Genomic DNA, 22,004 nt, shown 5'->3' with positions numbered 1-22,004 from the left:
CATCTGGTGTATAATTTACTGTTCTAGTGATTTTCATGTTTGATGCTGTGAAGGTGAGACTTGCAGAGAAACTTCAATTGTCAGAGTATGGAGAAATGTTTCCCCAGATGTTATGGGCAGATTTAATTTAAGGTATCTTTAAAAAGAAATCAAAGTTGTAGGAGAGTGTGATAATTTCTTTAAATAAGTAGTTTTCAGGGGGGAAAATGGACACAATTACTTTTTCTTCAATACATGATTTGTCTTAGCCTGACTTTGACTAAAGGAAAAATATCAAAATAAAAGATATATATATATATATATATATATATATATATATATATATATATATATATATATATATATATATATATATATATATATATATATATATATATATATATATATATATATATATATATATATATATATATATATATATATATATTGGGTTGTATGTATAAAATGTAATTTCACAATATTTAATAGCTCCTCTTTACTGAGAGAGAAAAACGATAGTTTTGTATTTCAAGACATTTTGTGTCATTAGGCATCCTTCATTGGTTTAGATGGATTTTCTTGTATCACCACACAATTTGAATCTCGAACTTGCTCTGCAGTTGTTCCATCATGATGTTAGACCTTGTTGGTTAACAACCAGTGAATTCTCAAATTATTCTGGTTTTTACTTTTGTCAGCTGGCATTGTGGTTCACCAGCTTTACTGTTGTGTAGATTCAGTTAAGATGTATACAGAAAGTTTACGTATCCTGACGGAATGAGGAAGATGTGCACGTCTCGAAAGAAAACATCAGACACGGGTTTATTTGTGAGGGAACTCAAACTATCACACATTATAGAATATTGATTCCAGTCAATTATAGTTAATGATACACTGACTCTAAAAAGAAAAGGTCACTAATGTTGCCTGAAAATGTGCAAAATTCTGAATAAATAGCTAGTTTATCACATCAAGGATCATGATGTTTAACAGATGTGAAGCATTTCTCAGAAACAATACTTGTATATCTCAATATTTAATGATTCACAGGGATACTAAATCCTGAATATTTTCAGTTTATCCTGTCAATTGAATTTATAAAGAAAGATGCAGAGTATTTTTTCCCCCCAACGGCCCAATATTTATTTTTTTCAATGTTTTCACTGACAATATAATGTGCATTGTTCCCAATGCATGGAAACAGAAAGTGTCATCAAGACTTTAAGCTTCAATATCTCACGGTGAGACTGGTGCAACCCCAAGTCAAACACTTGTTTTGGAAAGGTACTTTTTGAAAATGGGGAAAGCTTCCCTACGCTCCTCTTCCAGGCGCTCAGCCAGATCATTGCGCTTCACCCGGGTAAGACCAGAAAGCAAGTTCTGTTCGGGTATGAAGAAGTTGTAGAGCTCGCCATCCCTCAGGTGAGCTCGGAAGTCGTTGAGGAGCGCGAGGAAACATTGGCTCAGATCTGAGGCGCTCCATTGGCCGTCACTGGGCCGAGAGCAACAGGCGTGGAGGAGTGTGGTCTTGGCATGGTACGAGCAGAACTTGTCCAGTGAGGAGTCTTCTTCTTTCAGTAGACCGAGAAGATGCTTCAGGAGCTTCAGACAGTCCTTCCTGAAGGCAGAGAGCAGAATTACAGAAGGTTTTATTTTTGTCCGACCTCAAAACATTCAATTATTTAAAGTTTGCTTTTTTATACTCGCTAAATAAGCAAAATGCAGCTTTCAAGTGCTAAAAGTTGCAAGTGGTTTCGACCTGCAGCAGCTCGCGCCGCTTTTTTCACAGCAAGTCTTCTCCGATCCATGGTTGTTCAGAATGGCCTTCTCGATGTGCGAGAATGAAATTCGCCAAGCGTCTGTGTGATGCGGAGGATAGAAACGGTAAGTGGAAAAGAGAATTGTGGCGCAAAAATGACTAATTGCAGTTTCTCTGACTTTAAAAAATGTTATAGTGCAGACTTGCCTTTAGCGAGGACTCCACCTTTTTCCTCCGCACCTCTGCCTTCATACTTGGGGACGAGGTAATAAGGCTTGAACTTGAATTCCTTCCTTACTTTAGTCCCAAGCCAGCCTTCTATCCTGAGGCCGGTGTGTGTGACGGCGGGCCAGCTTGATTTAACCATGAGGCAGAGAACCACATCCAGGGAAATGGTGACCGACTGAACTGTGGTGCTCAGAGTCACTGCAGGGCAGCCCGCTTTCTTTCTATCCACTGTCCATTCTGGAAGAACCAAAATACAATTCAAATGTTTGCATTTTTTTTTTTTTTTTTTTACTGCACTCCTCGCACAATAATCACAGAGTATTAAAATACCTGCGGCCACCAGGTTAAGCGCATGCGCAGCTCGGTTCGTCGCATTAGTGCAATATTACAAGTCGCTCAAATGAACTTACCGGTCCTCCTCGGTGTTGATTTCGATGCTTGTTTGACACATTTCTTCACCTCGTCTCGGAACTCGCCCAGCATGCGGCTGGCAGACAAGGTTTCGCCGTCTTGAAACTTGTTCAAGGGGTTCGTGTTGCGTCTCAGCTGCACGCTGTAAAAGGCGCCGTCGTCTCCAAAAGGTTCGGTCTGCGCTCGTTCAACCAGCAGAGGAATCATGACGTCAAATTCGTCAGGACTGGAGATCTGAAGACACAAAACCACACCAAGTAACTCTGCGAGTGCCATCGGATTGAAATGGGGTTTCGTGTACGTCACCCACACAATGACTGACCTTCAGATTTTCATAATAACTCCCAGTACGTAGTGGCTCTTCTACATTCTTGAAGGATTCTGTACTATATTTCAGATGCGCGACTATGTTTTTTATTATTTCGTTGACGACTTCTGCCGAACTTGATCTCTCGGTCATTTTAATCTTCAGTGTTTTCAGGGTCTTTTTGAGGGTCGAGTTCAGATCTCTCGTGTCCTCGGTGGGCTCCTCACTGGGCTCCTTCGTGGTGCATTTGGCAGCGCACGTTTTGGTCTTATGGGAAGCTCCTGGCTCCACTTCTTTCGTCATCTCTGTCTTTTCTTGAGTGTCCTTCACACGAGCCTTTGGTTTACCCTTCTTGTTTCCCGGCAGTGTCGCCTGAACGCCTCCCTCTTCAAGGCGCTCCGGCCGCACGTCCGTCTCGCCTTTTATTCCGTTCAGCTTGCCACCGTGTGGTTTTGCTTTAGCTGTCGTCACAGGAGCATTTCTAGCAGTGTTGCCGCATTTTGTCCCTCTCTGCGTGTTTAAAGAACTTGTCTGGCGGCCCTCAGGTGCGTCTGGCTGTACCGGTGTCGTCCTGGCTGCACTGACTTTACCTCTCGCTCCCGGCTTGTCTGTAAGACGGTTCGCGGTTTCCTCCGGCTGCTCTCCATTGCGTTGTGGCTCCTTTGGCCCCCGGTGCCTTGGTTTCTGTTCTCTTGTCGTTGCATTCTGCATCCCATCTTCTGGGTTTGTGCTTCTTTTCTGTTCTGCTTCTTTACTTCCCTCTATATTTTTCTTGCCGGTACACTTTGCACCAGTCGCCTCGCGTGGTCTCCCTCGACCAGGCATGATGTTGAAATGACAGAAGTGAAACCAAACCATCAGAAAAAAACAAACAAACCTCAAGTGACGTCATCTCTGAGAACACGCCCTTCTCACAGTTTAATTTTTTTTTTTTACTATCAAAGACAAGTCTACATTGACTGATAATGACTTGCTGATGCATGAGTGGAAAAAATATTTTGGGCAATATGCTTTAAAAGTTTTAACCCTCCCTTCTTACCCGGTACTTAAAAACACTCTGGGGAAAGAAATAAAGGTGGTCTGCGAGATTCAAACCACTTTATCTGTGGATTCCTATGTGTTTACAAAGATTAATCAAACTGAAACTATGTATTCCCTCCAATACTGTTTGGCTTATGGCCCTGCCTCAGTCCTGTTTCTATTCGACAAGGCAGACGATTTATCTATCCTGACATGAGGTGAACACACCAACACTGCTGCTTATCACAAGCCTGAAGGGTTTTAGGAAGTTCACCTGTTTAATCCAGTTAGACTCGTTTTACTTGTCATATGTCTGTAACTCAAAGCATTATTGCAATATATCAGTATTATATTTTCATATTTAAATGTGCAGTGAGACTTGAAGAGAGAGCTATAATGTATTTTGTATATCTATGCAGTAGAGACATACTTAAGTTATTTCTGCATCTTTCATTGTCAAAGGGTTTATTTTAGTCTTAGAAAATGTAGAGGTACTTGAAAATCCAATCTGAATTGGTCACTTTATTTACAGTTTATATCATCGGTCATGTAAGTTAATTTTCTGTTCATACAGAATAGATGTGTTTTGAAAATCGGGGGGGGGGGGGGGGGGGGGGGGGGGGGGTACGACTCTATCATCTCCACCATAGACCCCCAACAGCTCGCGCACTGCTCCTTGTGTGTGTCTGTGTAAAAGTGAATAGGATGGCTTAAATGCTGAGAAATTATTTCCCCAAGGAGATTAATAAAGTATGAAATCATTTTCAGTATCTCCACTTTTTCACTTAATGACTCTGCAAACTAAACATAGTGTCTTTAAAAAAAAAAAAAAAAAAAAACTTAGATTCAACAAATCGAAACTTTTATTCAGCATGTAAACAAAAAAATAACATTTGACCTGCAAAGTGCAGAGAAAGTAAATTCTCAACTAGAATGTTGAGCAAAGAGTTGCCATTTCTGCTGGTAATGATTACATAATCTGAATTGTTTTTGGAAATGTATGTATTTTTTATTGTAATCTATAGTTTATTAAATGTTACTTGCTATTGTGCCAGTTCTTGTTTTCTTGAAATGAATGCCTCCTTGCATTGTGGGTAGAAGTTTCACCACACTGCCAGTCTTTTTAGTTTTAACTACCATAAACAATTAATTCTAAATAAACACTGCTGTTGTATGTGTATAATGAGTATTGAGCGTTTATATCCTATTTTTTGGATGTTTGTAATCATTGGCAGGCTTGAGTTTGTCTCTGTGGAAAGAGCGACATCTTGTGGGTATAAGCAAGTATTACCATGAGTCCCTGGTTTATGTCAGAGTTACAGGAGTAGAATTCAGAAGCTGGCCACAAAACACACAGGTTAAACTGGTGAAAGGCGACAGCAAACTGTTTTGGTTGAAATATGTTTAATGTTGCAAAGAGGCTCATGCCATCTTACAATAAGGTGCAGTAGCTTGTGCCAATTTAAACATCTTCGGTGCAAAGTCAGCAAAAGGCCAATAAAAGTGCTTCGATAATCAATGTGCGGTCGACTCTTTGCCACTCGTTTTCGACAAATGGGACCGTTTTAAGTGCTGTTTAAAGCTCGAACGTAACAGATATTCTACTAATCCACTACTCAGAAGAACATAGTTTTAACGTCTCGCCACAGGCTCCTACAGAGCAAGTAGTAGTAAGGTGCAAACAGACACTAAAAGCAGGACAACACGTACCACGTAAAGACTCTAGGACCTGCACTCCGGAGAGAGCGCTCTATTGTTGAGTGTCTTAGTACCACAGAAAGGTATTGCCATGGATTAAACCAACAGTTCACAGTTGAAACTTTTTGATATTACATTGTACGTAATGGTGATCTAACCACTGAAATGGAGTCAGGAGTGCCGCCTCAAGGATTTAGGGTCAGGATGTTTTTCTTTCCTTCGAATGCTTTTGCGGTGCATTGTGATGATCAACCAGTCTTTGATTATTAAGTTGAAACAGCCAATTGTTGGATGGAGTTGGATGACTGACGTCCTGCCGCGGGAGACCTTGGGGTCGGCAGTGGAGCACAACATTCATTTGTTCCTCTGGGCTTTCTGGGCAGACTTGGTGATTTTACCGGTGGTGGAGACCTTCTTCTCCACGCCTTTAATCACGCCGACGGCCACGGTCTGGCGCATGTCGCGCACTGCGAAGCGACCTGCGAGGTGGGGGAGGAGCGAAGAGACACCGACAGGTCAATAAGTGAAGGCACTTTTTTTTTTACAGCAATGTGAGGAAAGCTGCTTAAAATGAAAAAGAAGATGCTCTACCCAGAGGAGGATACTCTGAGAAGCTCTCGACGCACATCGGCTTCCCAGGAATCATATCGACAATGGCGGCGTCTCCAGACTTGAGAGATTTGGGGTTGTCCTCCAGCTTTTTGCCAGAGCGGCGATCGATCTTTTCCTTAAGCTCTGCAAATTTGCAGGCAATGTGGGCGGTGTGACAATCCAGCACGGGGGCGTAGCCAGCGCTGATCTGTCCCGGGTGGTTGAGAATGATCACCTAGAAGGCAAAGGGAGTCCATCTGTCTCACACCGTGGCTGCACATAATCTGAGGTCCTCTGTTTGAATCCCGCTTGTTCAGATGACTAATATTCAACAATAATATTTCTTCTCAAAATCCTTCGTCATTACACCAGATTCTCTTGGAGACTAAAAAAAAAAAAAAAGAAGATCCTTTACAGTGGTCTACCTGAGCAGTGAAGTTGGCAGCCTCCTGAGGCGGGTCGCACTTGCTGTCGCCGGCCACGTTTCCACGGCGAATGTCCTTCACGGACACGTTCTTAACGTTGAAGCCAACATTATCACCAGGGAGGGCCTCGGTCAGCGCCTCATGGTGCATCTCCACAGACTTGACCTCGGTAGTCACGTTGACAGGAGCAAAGGTCACCACCATGCCAGGTTTCAGTATTCCCGTTTCCACGCGACCTACTGGCACCGTCCCGATGCCTGAGAGGAACACAAGATGCCACCGGTCAGATCTCTGCTGCTTGATGACAACATATCTCTCATGTGCTACAACTGTGTTTTTGTTGCGTTGCCACTCATTTTCCCTAACTGCTTCAGATTTTTTTTCTGCAGTTCTTGAACACTGTGTTACGTGCCTCCGATCTTGTAGACGTCCTGCAGGGGCAGACGCAGAGGCTTGTCCGTCGGGCGGGTGGGGGGCTGGATTGCATCCAGAGCCTCCAGCAGCGTGGTCCCAGACGAATTGCCGTCCTTCCGAGTGATCTTCCAGCCCTTGAACCACGTCATCTAGAACGTAGAAAGTAGGGTTCCATGTCAGACAGCTTAGTGTTTCTTCAAAGTGTGTGCGTTGCAAATAATTGAGTGAAACGAGATTCCGACTCTTGACCTGCGGTACCTGGTCAACCTCTCCAGCTGCTGCCTGCCATCCTCGCACCAACCAAACAAATCTGCATGCAAATCCATGGCTTTGCATTCTACCGACGACTGCGCTGGCTCTGTGAACACTTCACTTACATTGGGGCTGGGTTCAAGCATGTTGTCTCCGTTCCAGCCTGAAATGGGTACGAAGGCAACCGTGTCCGGATTGTAGCCGATCTTCTTGATGTAGGTGCTCACTTCCTTCACGATCTCTTCGTAGCGTTTCTGGCTGTAGTTTGGCTCGGTGGAGTCCATCTTGTTGATGCCCACTATGAGCTGCTTCACACCGAGGGTGTACGCCAGGAGCGCGTGCTCGCGGGTCTGCCCGTTCTTGGAGATCCCGGCCTCAAACTCTCCCACGCCTGCTGCCACAATCAGCACGGCACAGTCGGCCTGCACAAATAGATGAGACATAAGGCATTTTTGCATCTTTCTTTGACTTATTGAGGCCTTTTTTTTTTTTTTAAGATTGCATATTCAGATTTTTATGCAATATGTACCTACAAGTTTTTCCAAATAAAACATCAAAGTTAATGACATGCTGCCTGCTCTTCTTGCAAACAAATGATATGTAAAGTAGTAAGTAATAGTGGGTGGCTTCTCGTTGTCATGTTACACACCTGGGAGGTGCCTGTGATCATGTTCTTGATGAAGTCCCTGTGCCCGGGTGCGTCTATGATGGTCACGTAGTACTTGCTGGTCTCAAACTTCCACAGCGAAATGTCGATGGTGATGCCCCGCTCCCTCTCGGCCTTCAACTTGTCCAGCACCCACGCGTACTTGAACGACCCTTTCCCCATCTGGCAGATAAACGACAAGATGTTCAGGTGTGTGCTGGTTAATGCAACGGCAACCTGTTTACTTATCTCACAGGTACGACGCTGACCCTTTGCACTCTCCTACCTCGGCGGCCTCCTTCTCAAACTTCTCGATGGTTCTCTTGTCAATGCCGCCGCACTTATAGATGAGGTGGCCCGTGGTGGTGGACTTGCCGGAGTCCACATGGCCGATCACCACGATGTTGATGTGGAGTTTCTCCTTTCCCATGATGCCAGGAGTCACGAGGTGCCGTCTGTATAAGCCGTGGGTTGAGTTACACTGAGACACTACAAGCCCATCGTGCACAGACAGACACTGGAATATTTCCTGTGAGCAATGATTCTTTTGGTGGTGGAAACAGGACTGTCTGTTGTGATGACACATCAAGCGGTTATTAAAAAAAAAAAAAATATGCAAAGGTTTTGTGGTGCTGCGCAATAGGAAACATCAGTAAAGGTGGATTTCCTCCAAATCGGGTCAGTGCATAGATAATGTGCACAAAGGAGTAATGACTTGCTTAAGCTGTTGAGAGTGTCATGGAATGAGAGGTTAATGACAATGAGGGCAGCTTGATGTCATTTTGTTGGTTCTCTGGTGCTGTATGAGAGGATTCAGGTGTCAGTTTCACAAAGCTGGAGTGCTGTGTGCCTCCCTCCATCCATCCATCCATCCACACCCCCTGCTCTCCTCTTTCACACCCAGCCTGCGCCCCTGCCCTCCGCTCTGCTCTGGGCTGGTATTTCACAGCACAGTCCCTTCTCTTTTCTTTTTTTGCACTGCTCCCCCTCCGAGCCAGAATCCACCATTTTGTCAGGTCCAAATGCACTGGCAGCACAGCAGCCATTTCTCAGACACTGCAGTGCCCTGCACACAGGTTAAATCAGGCGAGGGCAGTCACTGGAGTAACTGTAACTGTTTATTGTTGTGGTGGTGATGACGATTAACCCTGAAGCATTGGGAATCACTCTGCAAAGTTTGTTTTCCAAGAGCAAAGTGCTTTATTATTTTCAGGATGGCAGGGAAGCGTGAGGAGCCAGACGCTTAATCCAACTGTAACATGTATCCCCACTTGATCTTGGCCAGGTGAACTCGGAGCCAGGACACACACACACACACACACACACATACACACATACATATACACACACTTAAATGCGCGCATTTCGCTCAGCACTGAGCTGTAACGTCACGGCGGCTGCCGCAGTGCGCCTCATCGCCCAAAAACATGACAAAAAAAAAAAAATACAGCCGCAATAGTGGGGAGAAAACAAGTGCAATTACTGCGATGATTCTAATGACTGACGGATTTAATATCAGTGCCAGCATCCTCCGCCATGTTTTATCGTCTGCCCTCTTAGTGACGCCGGGATGCGTATTAAGTGCCAGCCGTCTGCCCTCCTTTCTGCATCACAACAACATTCCCAAAAAAAACACTGCCTGGGCACCGAGACGCGAAACAACATGGCCAAGTCGCTTCATGCATTAGTGTCATTGTTTGGTTTGGTTTTTTCTTTATAGAAAGAAATAAACTCGCCCTCCACGCATTTATTTTTCACGCTGCGTCGTACCTGAGAGCTGCCCGGTGTCAGGTTGGCTGCAGGACCGGAGAGGCTGTGAGGAGAGACGCTGATCCGGTGAGAGCGCACCGGACAGGACAGGCGGGGCTGTTGCGTAATGGCGCGCACACGCGTCTGAACGGCATCGCAGCGAGCGTCCGGGAGAAGTTACCGTCAAATTGTTTCACAAAGGACACAGCTACGATGCTGAAACTGGTTGTATAACAGTTAATCTCCAAACAAAGTTTGGCTTTTGGGTTATCTTAGTCACAGTCCGAGAATTGAAGCAGGAGGGTAAGTTGGACCTTGGAACATTAGTTTATCTTGGTCACGTAAACATTACGACCATGCTTCTAAAGTCACGCAACATAAACTCCTTTTCGAGCGTCATGATTGGGATTCTTTTGTGATTGAATGTTGAAAGTTCGGAGTGTGAACAGCAGTCGTTGCGCACAGCAGGTGGATCCCTCCGTTCCAGACGCTCCTTAGTCTGATTAAAATAACCCCGATGGATGCGCTTCACTTCTTTCCCCCGTGCGTCTGTCTGACAAGTATCATACGTCAAAAGCCAGTAAGATTTTGAAAGTAGTCGCAAAAAAAAATAAAAACCTTGTACAAAGATGACACAATTTCATATCAATATAGAAACTAGTAGACATGTAAATCCAAACACCTTTCCTGTAATGTACCTGAAAATTAAAAACATAATCATGCCATGTGCTTGCTAAAATAAATTGTTGAAATCAATCACCATGCAAATGCCCCAAAACAAGAACAGTGGATGGATATTGTAGAAGAGATGTATCTAGAGAAATAGGACCTCTATTATCTACTAAAAAAAGAGAACACATTCCATTAAATGTTTACAAAATTGGACAATGATACAGCAAGTGACACCAGATAGATATAGCATAGAATAGTAATGAATATCAACGATCACAGCTATGATGTGGCCAGTGGTGAAAAATAAAAATCCAACGCATTGTGACGTTTGCACATCATCGTTTATCATTACATTTTGACAATACATGACGGTGCTTTCTGGAATGTTTCCAGGCTGAACATTTGCAGTGATAATCTTAATTCAAATACAAATTCCCTTTATCCCACATCGTGTAAAAACTCAAATTAAAAAAAGAAGAAAAAAAATCAGTAACAGCAATTCATTTGGTATGGATTCACTCCACATTTCTGAATCAAGTTAATGAAATAAGGCACAAGTGCATTAGGCTGTAAAATGAGCTGATTGTGGTAAGTGTTGGCAGAAGCTACATCCATATAACTTTTAATCCATTAAAGTTAACAGACATGTTGCATACTACGTGTGCCAATGATAAAATGAAAATCTAAGAGTCGGTATTAAATTTCCACAAGTCATTAAGAACCATGCTGTCCGAAATCATTCAAGACTGGATCAGAGTTTGACTCTTAAAAGTTGAGAAAATGTTGAACATTGTAGATTTTTCAACTTGTAAAAAGTGATAAAGTCATGTTTAATCCCTTTAAAATACCTGAGAACTGACGCGTGAAGTGCAAATCTGAATATCAACCCTGGCTTCTTTCAACCTTCCCTCGCCGTTCGCTGGCAACATGAGCAGAAGCCTCCATGTGTTAGTGTTACAGATAATAACCACCCTGTATGCTTTATAGTGTGGCACTGGAGAGCAGCAGGAACATTCTGGGGCTCAGGTTGATGCCTTTTCCCATAATTAAAAGAAATAATCGATAAAACGTTACAGAATTGACTGTAAATAAATTACATTAGAGACCATACATGGCGATAGACTGGACACTGTTAAAAGCCTCCAATTAGCACATGAAATGCACTCATTAGCATAAGATGCTAACAATAATCGCATTTAAAAAAATTAACTCAGAAAATCCAATGCTCACCCTTCAATACTTTGAGGACCCCTGTAAGGTACGAAGAGTGCATTGCGGGAAAAGTGATACACACTTCCAGCTTCTAAGTATGTGATTAAAAAGGCTTAAAACAATTTTAAGGAGACTTCCTGTAAGGCATTTTCTTCAGACTGTTTGTGCGTGGCGAGTTTTCCTAAGATTTACTGCTAAAATATCTACACGGGTATTTAGTTGAGTTGAATGTTTGCTTGTATTGAAATTCTGGTTCGTTTCTTTTTTTAAATATAAAATACTAAACCTGGGAGGAGTCACTGTGGAGATTTTAGGTTAACTGTTTAAGTAAAAGTGAGCTGAGCAGAAGCAGTAACTCTTTCTTTTGTAGCTTATTTTTCAAGGTATACACAACACCTGAGATCAATAACTGTAAATACCTCCACTGGCCGACACGAACTAGCGCCCCCCCCCTAGTCTCATTTGGTTCCCTTGCTGTGTTTTTCTGCTCTGCTCAGTTATTTTCATGCCTCCAGAGAAATTCTGTGTTTAAGAAATATTGTGATTATTTACGGCTCCAGTCTGCTTATTCATCCCAGCGAGTGAAGACTCCCACCGCGCAGTAACGACGGTCCTTGACGGTATCGTAACTGTTACCGCGCCATGAGAATGATCCAAGGGTCCCGAGATGAGCAGGCCCCTCCCCCCCCTCAGTCTCCGTGAGGATAAGACATCTGCACAGCCCACGGCTGCACCGTCCCCCGACCAAACGCCGCGTAGAACAGCGAGCCGAACAAGTTGATGCCGGCAGCGATGTAGAAGACCGTCTGCCATTCTTTGATGGTGTTCTGGAGGGAAGTCGGCACAGACATCAATAACTCAAAATGATCCACAGTTTTTTGTTATGTTTGTCCACATTAGAGCTCCTTCATATTCGACTCCCATTAAACTCCAGTGTGAGCAGCCTGAAAGGCCCTGAGGTGACCCGCATGTGCAGAAGACGTGACGCCGCCCGCTGCGGTTCACAGGAGAACTGGTAAATATGTAAAGACGCTTCACGTGTCAGTTTTTAATTTCTTGCCCAATCTGAGCCGAGACAAATGATGACCGATAGACTGAGGTCGCTTGGTAACAGACGTCGGTTCAATCCTCTAAATGTTCCTCACCTGATAGAAACTATTCTGAAAGTTAGTTTGTTGATGACGAAAGAACAACATTTACAAACTTCTAATTTACGGTTTCAATTGAGAAACAACAATCAAATAATCCTCCAAAGTGTTACCATGCTCCTTACCATGAGCTAAAGGCTTGCAGATTAAAATATTACCAATTACAATGAAAAGAAACATGCATTACTGTGGTGGATGAACTGACTTGTACGAGTTGTATTTGATAGTAGCTGGTGTTACGCATGTCCTCTACCGACAGGGGGTGCTGCAACACCTTCACTGCCACTATGTCCCTCCAGTATTTACACTTGATGTCTGGTTTAATCTGGTTAAATGACCTTTCTCCTACCATCACTTTATTATGAAAATAGCCTCATGGGACATACACGGTCTGGTTTCAGATATCGTCAATAAATATTAACCTAAATGTTGCTCTTGAGTACATTCAACCACACACAACTATGTATTGTAGGATAAAAGTTTAGTTTCTTTGTTCTATTAATACAAAAAGACAAAACATCCCGAGGCGACTTTTTTTAATCATCTCTATATGATCTGAGTGATGACACTGTTTGCGTGAGTTGTAAACAAAGCATCCTCAACGGAGCGGCAGTTCCCTGAGGACCAAATCTCTTCTCAGAACTGTCATGACAACAAAATCCCTCTGAGTTTTCAGCACCAATAAGAGAAAAGAGGAAAATAATCACAAGCAGTTAACAGCAAGCTGCTTTGTCTGCTTTTGTTCTAATCAGAGACGTTATAGTTAAATAAACAAGAAAAAAAGGTAAATACATCATGTGAGGGCTGGGCGTCACTGTTTAGGACTGTGCACGCCCCCTGGTGGACAAACATTGACATTTCAATCCTGCATCAGCTGTAACCAATTCGATAGAAAAAGGAGCATCGTGCCAAAGTAGTGAGGCCATCTTTTGTGCATGTCAGACACTTCACTGACGTCTACAATTTGACGCTTTAATGGCATAATTCAAAGGCCCGGTTATGATTCATATGTAGTGCCGATGTTGGCCTTTGAATTATGAAAAAGTTCAGTTTTGTTTCCATGTGAAAGTGCTTCTTACATTTTGAGTGAGGGATCTGGCTATGACCGGTCCCACCATGCCAGGAATGGTTGCAAAGGTGTTGGTGATTCCCAGCAGAATGCCTGCGTACCTGTGCGGGAAAACACATGGAGAAACGTTGCGTGATTAAACGTCGCTCTGGACGCGTGTCCATTGAAAGGAGTTACCTCGAACACAAAGCTGTAGTTTACACTGTTTACCAGAGAACAGCAAATGGCTCTACTTTGTGTGATACTGTCACATCTATTGAAAAAATTTAAGAATTTTACTTGCCGTTAAGTTTATTGCAATATAAATATTGCACATGTTAAAAATACAGTTTCTCTCAAACAACAACAAAAAAACACATCTGTAGTTCAGTAGATTTATGTGCTGATGTTTCTTGACTATAAACCTCCATTCAAAGATTCTGCAACCAGGGTATTCCCATTTCCCCACAGAGCGAAGGTTTATCCAAGAATACCTCCAGATTGTGGGAAGATTTAATAGTGTGTCTGTATAGTTTCGTCTCCTGTTTGTTAAACGTGCCTCATTTATTTATTTAGACTTCGATAAACTCTTCTAAAAAAAACAAGATTCAAAGTGGCTGTGGATGAGGGGCGAATTCCATTGTGCCGTCATAAAGACATCATTTGTACAGCCACAATGAAAATGTATCTAAAAAGGCGTATCTCAGTGGTAGAAAAGATGATTTCTTACGAAGGGGCGATGTCGAGATGGTTGATGTTGAAGCCAGACGCTGACACGCCGCCCAGGGAGGACGAGATGGTGAGGAAGGTGATGGCCAACACGTAATCACAGCCTGTATAACCTGCCGCCACCAGGAACACCGCCGGGCCAATCATACCTGCAGAAACAAGGCAACAGTGAAAAACCTCCTCGGGACAAGACATTCAATCAAATTTTATTAATAAAGGACCCCTTTTCACGCAGGTTAGCTTCATTTAAAAAGCTCCGTGAGAAGATTTAAGCATAAGTGCAGAAAAGCCGATATCAAAAGCTGCAGGTACCGACGAGGGAGAAGCACTTTCGGACGACGACTGTGCGGTACATGCAGGTCTCTCGCAGGTAATCGGCAACTTGCCCGCTCAGCAAAGCCAAAACGGCACAGCCTACGTAGGGCAGGGCTGACAGCATACCATTCTGTGGAGGTCAAGGAAGGCCCCGTTACACACAATGTGGACGTACTGCATCCAGAGCTCAGTGATCACATGTCTGGATGTGTGATCAAATGTGAGCTTTTACTGCCCCACCTGCTGTATGCTGAATCCCAGGATGTCCTTCATGTAGGTGGGCAGCAGGGTGAGGAGGGTGTAGAAGCTCCAGTTGTAGGAGAAGTGAGCCACGACGATGGCCCACAGTGGCACCGACGACAAGATGGAGCACCAGGGGATGTGGTCCACCGACGGGGAGAGCTGGAGGAAGAGGAGGGGAGCGGTGACGTGAGGTCAGAACAATGTCCCTTTTTACTGTTTTTACCGTTTTACTTTAAACACACAAATGCAACCTTTAACATGTAAGGGAAAGAACATTGTGGCAGGTCTCCACTGGGGGGCGCCAGAGAACTTCAGGGTATTGGCAGCTATTACCAAGGACGGTCAGGAGGATGGCTTTTCACAGCATGACTTTTCCTGTAACTTTATATTTTTGCCTTTTTTCTAAATAACTGAATCAGGTCAGTTATCATTAGTTCACCTTACTAATGCTTCCTACAAAAGTAAATGAGAATCTGCATCAACCCACTGGTATTTGAACCCATTAGTTAAAAGACAGTCGACACAGTAGATAAACAAACACAGCACCCAAACAAATAAATAAAAGTATCTGACAAGCCGCATTATAGAACAATACTGGTATTATTATTGGATTTAAATGACTCTGGAAAGGACTGTGGTTGTTTACAGCTGACGCCAGTCTATCATCCACTTCTCTTTGGTTGGTTTTTCTCTCATGTTAGTTTCTTGCTGACAACAAATAAAGTCGATATGTCTTTCTCCTCAGCGTGATTGGACTGGTAGTCTCAAGGTTCAATCGCTCAGATGCATCGTAAGCAGGTTTCTAAAGCCGTGATCATCTGATGACACAATGGAAAAAAAAAAAAGAAGAAAAAAAGGAATATTCCCACAATAATGGCTCCAAACCAAAAGGTTTCCACACGTGGTGGGGCTTTAGTGCTGCTATTGACTGTACAAACAGACCCGGAGGAGAGATTACTGAGCGTGTCTAACGTGTCGAAAACTCTTGAGTGTGAACTGCAGATTCATCGTGAGTGTTGTGACCAAACCACAGAGGAAGACGGATGAGACGACACACTGAGATAATATACTGTTTTTATCAGATAACGCCAAGAAACCAACAGGCGGTTCTGAGGCAGTAAGAGAAAAAAGTGCAATGATGCAACTTGTATACTTTTTTATAAAGATAAATAGATAAGCACTTTCCATCTACAATAATTCAAAAAACTTAAACCCAGCGCCCGCTGAGTTGAGGCTATTTAATTCCATTTATTTTGCTCTCATTTGGTCATTGCGATATCGTCAATAAAAGCTCTTATTTTCATTATTGTGCCACTCCAATACAGAATAATACAATCCTGTTAATCCAATATGTACTCGAAAGATAAAAATGATCGAACATTTTGTTTAAAACAATGCTATTTTGCAAGCAGAGTGGATTCAATGGGGTTAAAATCAAGAAAATTAATTCAAATTTGCTTTTCTTGGCTTTATATTTTATTTCTATATATATATATATATATATATATATATATATATATATATATATATATTAAAAAATCAGGATGTGAGCGTCACCTCGTTCTTCAGGGAGGAGGTGATGTAGAGCCTCTCCTGCTCAGATATCCGTGGGTGAGTGTTTGGGCTGTCGAAGACGAAGAGAGACCACAGGACGAACCAGAACAGGCCCACGGCACCTGGACAAACAAACAAGCGCTCCTTTAACCAGAAACTGACACTGATGAGTTACGATTGCCTCGACATTGAATCCTCGTGATTAGTAGATCAAATACGGAGCAACAAACAAACTTCTGCAGCGGGTATATTTCTCAGCACATTTTTTCTCCTTTGACTTGCCGAATTGTCGCCTTCGCGAACGAAAGAGGAACAAAGGAACAGACGCAACCAACAGCTCATCTGAAGCTAAAAATAAAAAAAAGGGGGCATTGTGGGGGACGAGTGCAAACTACTTAATAACAGGACCACCTGAGGTCAGATCAACAGTCAATTGCTTCGTTCGCGTGGCGTTTAGTGGCCTTTCTTTTTTTAATCTTGTGAGCTGTTCCAGCCACACAAGATTGTAAAGTACGAATCAATAAATGTAGACTGGATGACTGAAAATGATGAGTCTTGTGCCTATTTATGCCTTTTTCAGTTGATTTTTTTTTTTTTTTTTGTGAGACATTGAGGAAAAGTAAATTGAAACGAACGTTGCATCTTCAGCAGAAATAAAAACTATGCGAGATCAAAGATGTTTTTGAGAAAATGAATTTGCTCTGATTCAGTGATCGTATGAAGCCACAGTTGGCTGAAGTGTTTCAGATCGATGCGTTGAGAACACTGTACATTATATTCACAATCAAAATGCAAAGAAGGTGTGAATAAATAGCCTTCATATGTTTTGATGTATGCAAACTGATCTTTGATCCCTGACGTGATAAACAGGCCCGAATACCTTAGGAAGAGAAACATCCTCCCATCATGATGCTTCCACCACCATACTTCACTGTCTTCGGCATACAGCGCTTTGAATTCAGTGTTTGGACCCAGAAAGAATCATTTAATTTCATCAGTCCATAAAACGATTCTCGATTTGTCTTTGTCTATTGGAATGACAGTCTTCTCTTTTCAGTTTAAAGCACTGGAGATCATTTTTGCCAAGCAGCTTTTTTTTTTTTTTAATGCACTTATTAATAGACTGTCCCCTCTAAAATCAACGTTTTTACCTGATTGTTTCACAGAAAGAATCACTTCTCTAAATGAACTCCACTGTTATTATTTTGACCACGCCCCTTTCAATTAATTATCAAACTACAGAGAGTCAGAAATATTCATATCATGACTGTTGGCTCTTACCAAGTAGTAAGATCATTTCAACCAAAACATTCAGTTTGATCTCCTTAATCAGGTTTGAGTTATTATTTTCAATACAACTGTTCATGCATGAAGTCGCCATGAACTTCTCATCTCAACAACCAATTTTGGGATGCCTGACATGACGGTACCCTGCGTCTCCATATCGTGTGTGTTTAAAGAATTTTTCTAACAAAAACAAAACTTGCGACAAACGAGACTTTTCTCGAGAAAACCGATGCTTTCTTCCCTCCTGCGGCATCAATTACCAAATATGTAGAAGACGTAGGGCCAGCCCAGATAGAAGCAGATCTCCCCGGAAAGAGGAAGACAAACCACCGTCCCCAGCTGGGCACCTGCAATCAAAGGAAACACAAACGTCTGCATTTACCGTCTGTTCACGCTTCCGCCCTCAGGCCGGAGGTACAGAAGCTTGAAATGCAAAAACAAATGGACTCAAAAACTCTTTTTTTCCCCGTTGCCATTAGACTTCTGAACAGCTTCTGAACATGTTTACATTTCATCTGTACAATTGCACATCTCACTTTCTGACTAATATTTTGCACTGCTGTTATTTTATTTTATTTTATTCTATTTTCTTGTGTATATACTTATTTATTTATGTGTGTCGGCACCAGGGTAGACAGCAAAGTAAGAATTTCATTACACTGTGAAACCTGGCTTTTACTGTTGAAATGACAAATAAAACACATTGAACCTTGAACCTTGCCGGTTGTTTCTGTGCACGTGTGTGAAAAGAGCCTCACACATGGAGCCCGCGTTTACCAAGAACTCCCTTCAGCGTGAAGAAGAGGAAGCGTTTCAGACGACGTCCATGACAGTATATCGGAGCACATTTCACAGCTGTGAAATCGAGGTGCTGGAGAACCACAGTCGGTGTATACTTGCAATACAGATAATTAAAACAAGATTGTCCTCCTGATGTCTTGGTAGCATCCTGCAATCGCAGTCCACGAGCAGCAGGTTTCGACCCGTCATCGTTTTATACGGTGACTCAAAAACCAGCCGACTTTCTCAATGTTTGTTTTATTAAAGCTCTGGGACTAGATTTTCCAGTTACATGATTCCGTCGTGGCGTGAGAGTGTCTTACCAATGTAAGTAATGGTGAGCAGCCGGCTCCGCTCCAGCGGCGGGGCCCAGGCAGCCCACATGGTGTACATGGCGGGGAAGGTCACACCCTGCAGACAGACGCGAGCAACAAAAGGTGGAGGAGTGAACAAAATGACTCGGAAGTCAACTCAGAAACTGACCGTCCAGCTCAGCGGTCTGCAACCTTTCCCATCAGAGGAGACCTTTTTGTCTCTTTCCACCAAATGAAATTCTTCTGAAGGCAAACAACACACTTAATCATAAAAGATAACACAGCTTATGGAGTTATTTACTTTCGCTACCTGTATATTCGAGAGGTTTCATGATTACAATTTCACAAGCCCGAGCCATTTGTGAAGCCACGAGATCTCGTGAGGCGACAGCGCTAACCGCCGCGCTACCGCCGCGTTAAAGATGACTTTAGAAATCCCACCTCTCCGATCCCCTCCAGCACTCTGAGAGCAATGAGGTAGCTCGCGCCCAGGTCTGCCGCTACAGGCGTGAGCAATGTAAAAATGACGGTTCCCAGAGTCCCAAAGCCCAAAAGCCACTTGGGGCCGAAGCGTCCCGCCAGGTAGCCGCCCGGGACCTGCGTCAGGATGTAGCCGTAGAAGAAAGAGCCCAGGATCCATCCTTGAGTCTCAGAGTCCCAGTCGTACACGTGGGCCTGAGCGAGACAGTTGGAGTGACGGTTTGAACTCAGTGAAGAATTATTCAGAAGCACTTAATCAAGACCAAAGAGCATGATCTACAACTGTCTGTATGAAGAGTCATCATATGAGTGTTCGTAATGACTGACCACAAAACTACCCCCCAATGATCATAAAGTAGAAGTGGTGAAAACGTCATAAGGAGAAGTAAAATAAATGAGAGAGTAATGTTGTTTCTTACCGTATGGTTGTGTGTGGGTCGGGTCGGGTCGGCATGTGCGGGACACACCGAGCTGCTCTGGTTGTCGCCGGCCTGGCGGGTCCTGTTCAGCATGTCCACCATGGCCACGCTGAGGTTCACCCTCAGGGAGTAAACCACGAAGCAGCCGTAGCAGGACAGCAGTGCCAGGGCGTAGCGCGACGAGCAGCATGCTGGGGCTGCAGGCGGAGGAGGAGGAGGGTTATTATCTGCTTCCATACAGTGTGAACAGTCTGGGGAACGTTTCTCCTCGTGGCAAGAAAAGCACGTGGGTTAAAGTTAAAGTGATGATCGGAACCAGAGTGCAGAAAACTGTGATTGATGCAAACGTGTCTGTTCTTCCAGTTTGGCGAGGTTGTCACCTGATGGCTTGCTGATACACATGGGGACAAACGTTTGAAGTAGGCATGTAGTGGCCAGTCAATGCAATGTCTGAAGAGACATAGACACATAACGTGCAAACACTTTGCAAATATCTAAGCTTGGATGCATTTACTGGATTATAACAGCAGTGCATTATAGTTACAGCTTCTCTATACATTTTCTCTAAAGTTACATTACCCTCATATGCAATATAATTATGGTTCTTTCCTGATATTAATGAATTTATGTTTTGCTGAAACAGAAAAAACTCATCTATAATTTACTCAATCATCCACATTGGAAGTTAACAAGTCATGCTCTTGCTCAAATCGATAGTTTGCAAACTAATTACGGACAACAGGGACTAATTAAAGTAAAGAAGCACTTTCAAAGTTTTAGATGTTGACAATTAACTTGCAGTATATCAACTCAATAATCCCATCTGAGCTACATCAGCACTGATCCATCTGTTTGACTTCTCATACAGGCTGTGGGGGCATATTACTGTAAGAATACAAATATAAAGTAAAAATACAAATCCTATATTTATTCATAGCATACCATCTGACTCAATTTACAAATACAAAAACACATTTCTTAGTCAAACTGTAAAGTATATATAGGAAATACACTATTTTAACTGTATGATTCTAACTGTGAGCTGCAAAAAATGGTCATTGAAGAGTTTTAACAGATCAAAATTAGGAATGTAGTCGGTCTGAAGACAAAGTAAACTAAATAGTGTGAATGAACAAAGACAGACACTGCAAAATACCACTTAACTCCAGTGATATGAACACATGATTTTACAGCTGGTTTCAGCTCTGCTTTGACGGAGTCGCGTTTGAATGCACTCGCGCATTCTGCATTTTACTTCACGTTAATAACTTCAGTAATCATGTAATATCAGTGCAAATATACGCCTCATACTTTTAGTAAGTCATATTTAGGACATTATGTAGAAGACCAGAGCTATACCGGTGAAATGCATGGTTTGCAGAAATCCATGGAGAATTGTACACCATTTAGAGAACTTTTCAGGCCAAAAAGTGTGAAATAGGCGCATGTTATGGTCAGTATAATGCTTTTCAACAGGGCCCACATGCATTATGTAAAACACTTTTATTTTGTTAATTTCTATTAATTAATTTCCATCAGCAGCCCTTCAGAGGTGGGGCTGTTTGATGACTGTTGTTTTTAGACTTCTGATCCTTGGCCAACAGGAATATATTTATTTTAAAACAATGAAGTGAAAATATAGGACACTCTAAGGGATCGGCATGGAGAGCATTAAGACGGAAATATACATAAATGCAATCTTTTCTTTACACTATGATGATATTGTCCAGTAATAATAGGCTGAGTTGACACTGAGGGGTGTTTGTTTTCCACCTCAGCTTCTCCCGAAGCTGCAGCCCCTCTGCGGTTCTTACCTCTCGGGACTTTGTCCTCCCGTCCTCGGTGAAGCAGCGGTGTCTCCTGTCCGTCTCCGTCCGTGTCCGAGCCGGACCGCTCCATGTTTCCAGTCGAGCAGCGCTTCACCGCTTCATACACCATCACGGGGACGACGCCGTCTGCCTCAGCAGCTTACGGTGCGAAGCGACTTCCTGCAGTGGAGCCTCGGTCAGCTGACCGAGATACCGGAAGCCGGAAGCCGGAAGCAGGAGAGCTTTATTTTTTGTTTTCCTTTTTTGTGTTGTTTTTTGTGTGTGTGTTTTTTTGTTGCAAGAATGCCTTTTTGAAGATTATATTACAGAATGTTTGTAAAGTGATTTTGTTAATTTCATTTTTTTTAAAAGAACACAAAAATTCTCCATAGATAGATATGTTCCATAGAACAATTCTATGGAATACAGTCTGAAAATTAAATCCAATCAACACAGAAAAAAGAAAAATAGGAAAATCCAAATATAAACAAAGCAAAATAAATCTCAGGCTTTCTT

At 42.8% G+C, this 22,004-nt stretch overlaps 3 protein-coding genes across 4 annotated transcripts; all 3 read right to left on the bottom strand.

Annotated features, from left to right (window-relative positions):
* Positions 1 to 864: 864 nt before the first annotated feature.
* On the bottom strand, positions 865 to 3,438 carry cgasa (cyclic GMP-AMP synthase a). The gene is made up of 5 exons (XM_080508067.1): positions 2,700 to 3,438; positions 2,377 to 2,611; positions 1,946 to 2,203; positions 1,739 to 1,838; positions 865 to 1,597 (listed from the first exon to the last, which is right to left on the bottom strand). Exons 1-5 carry the CDS (start codon positions 3,393 to 3,395, stop codon positions 1,243 to 1,245), a joined length of 1,644 nt encoding a protein of 547 aa, XP_080364193.1. The 5' UTR covers positions 3,396 to 3,438; the 3' UTR covers positions 865 to 1,242.
* A 1,213-nt stretch (positions 3,439 to 4,651) lies between these two features.
* Positions 4,652 to 9,531, bottom strand: eef1a1a (eukaryotic translation elongation factor 1 alpha 1a). The gene is made up of 8 exons (XM_080507318.1): positions 9,501 to 9,531; positions 8,017 to 8,185; positions 7,734 to 7,913; positions 7,210 to 7,506; positions 6,831 to 6,981; positions 6,419 to 6,675; positions 5,994 to 6,228; positions 4,652 to 5,881 (listed from the first exon to the last, which is right to left on the bottom strand). Exons 2-8 carry the CDS (start codon positions 8,158 to 8,160, stop codon positions 5,757 to 5,759), a joined length of 1,389 nt encoding a protein of 462 aa, XP_080363444.1. The 5' UTR covers positions 8,161 to 8,185; positions 9,501 to 9,531; the 3' UTR covers positions 4,652 to 5,756.
* Positions 9,532 to 10,530: 999 nt separating this feature from the next.
* On the bottom strand, positions 10,531 to 21,630 carry slc17a5 (solute carrier family 17 member 5). 2 transcript variants are annotated; one of them, XM_080507911.1, is made up of 11 exons: positions 21,495 to 21,630; positions 19,681 to 19,877; positions 19,223 to 19,456; positions 18,791 to 18,878; positions 17,948 to 18,034; positions 16,404 to 16,522; positions 14,844 to 15,005; positions 14,601 to 14,733; positions 14,290 to 14,437; positions 13,591 to 13,681; positions 10,531 to 12,190 (listed from the first exon to the last, which is right to left on the bottom strand). In XM_080507911.1, the coding sequence occupies exons 1-11, from the start codon at positions 21,616 to 21,618 to the stop codon at positions 12,053 to 12,055; spliced, it is 1,521 nt and encodes a 506-aa protein (XP_080364037.1). In that variant the 5' UTR covers positions 21,619 to 21,630; the 3' UTR covers positions 10,531 to 12,052. The 2 variants fall into 2 exon arrangements, with proteins under 2 accessions (XP_080364037.1, XP_080364038.1); XM_080507912.1 differs by lacking the exon at positions 19,223 to 19,456.
* Between the last annotated feature and the right edge of the window lie 374 nt (positions 21,631 to 22,004).

The sequence above is a fragment of the Blennius ocellaris genome (assembly GCF_963422515.1).
Source record: "Blennius ocellaris genome assembly, chromosome: 13".
NCBI lineage: Eukaryota > Metazoa > Chordata > Actinopteri > Blenniiformes > Blenniidae > Blennius > Blennius ocellaris.
The sequence above is the reverse complement of the archived record's forward strand: the minus strand, read 5'-3'. Positions and strand labels throughout refer to the sequence as shown.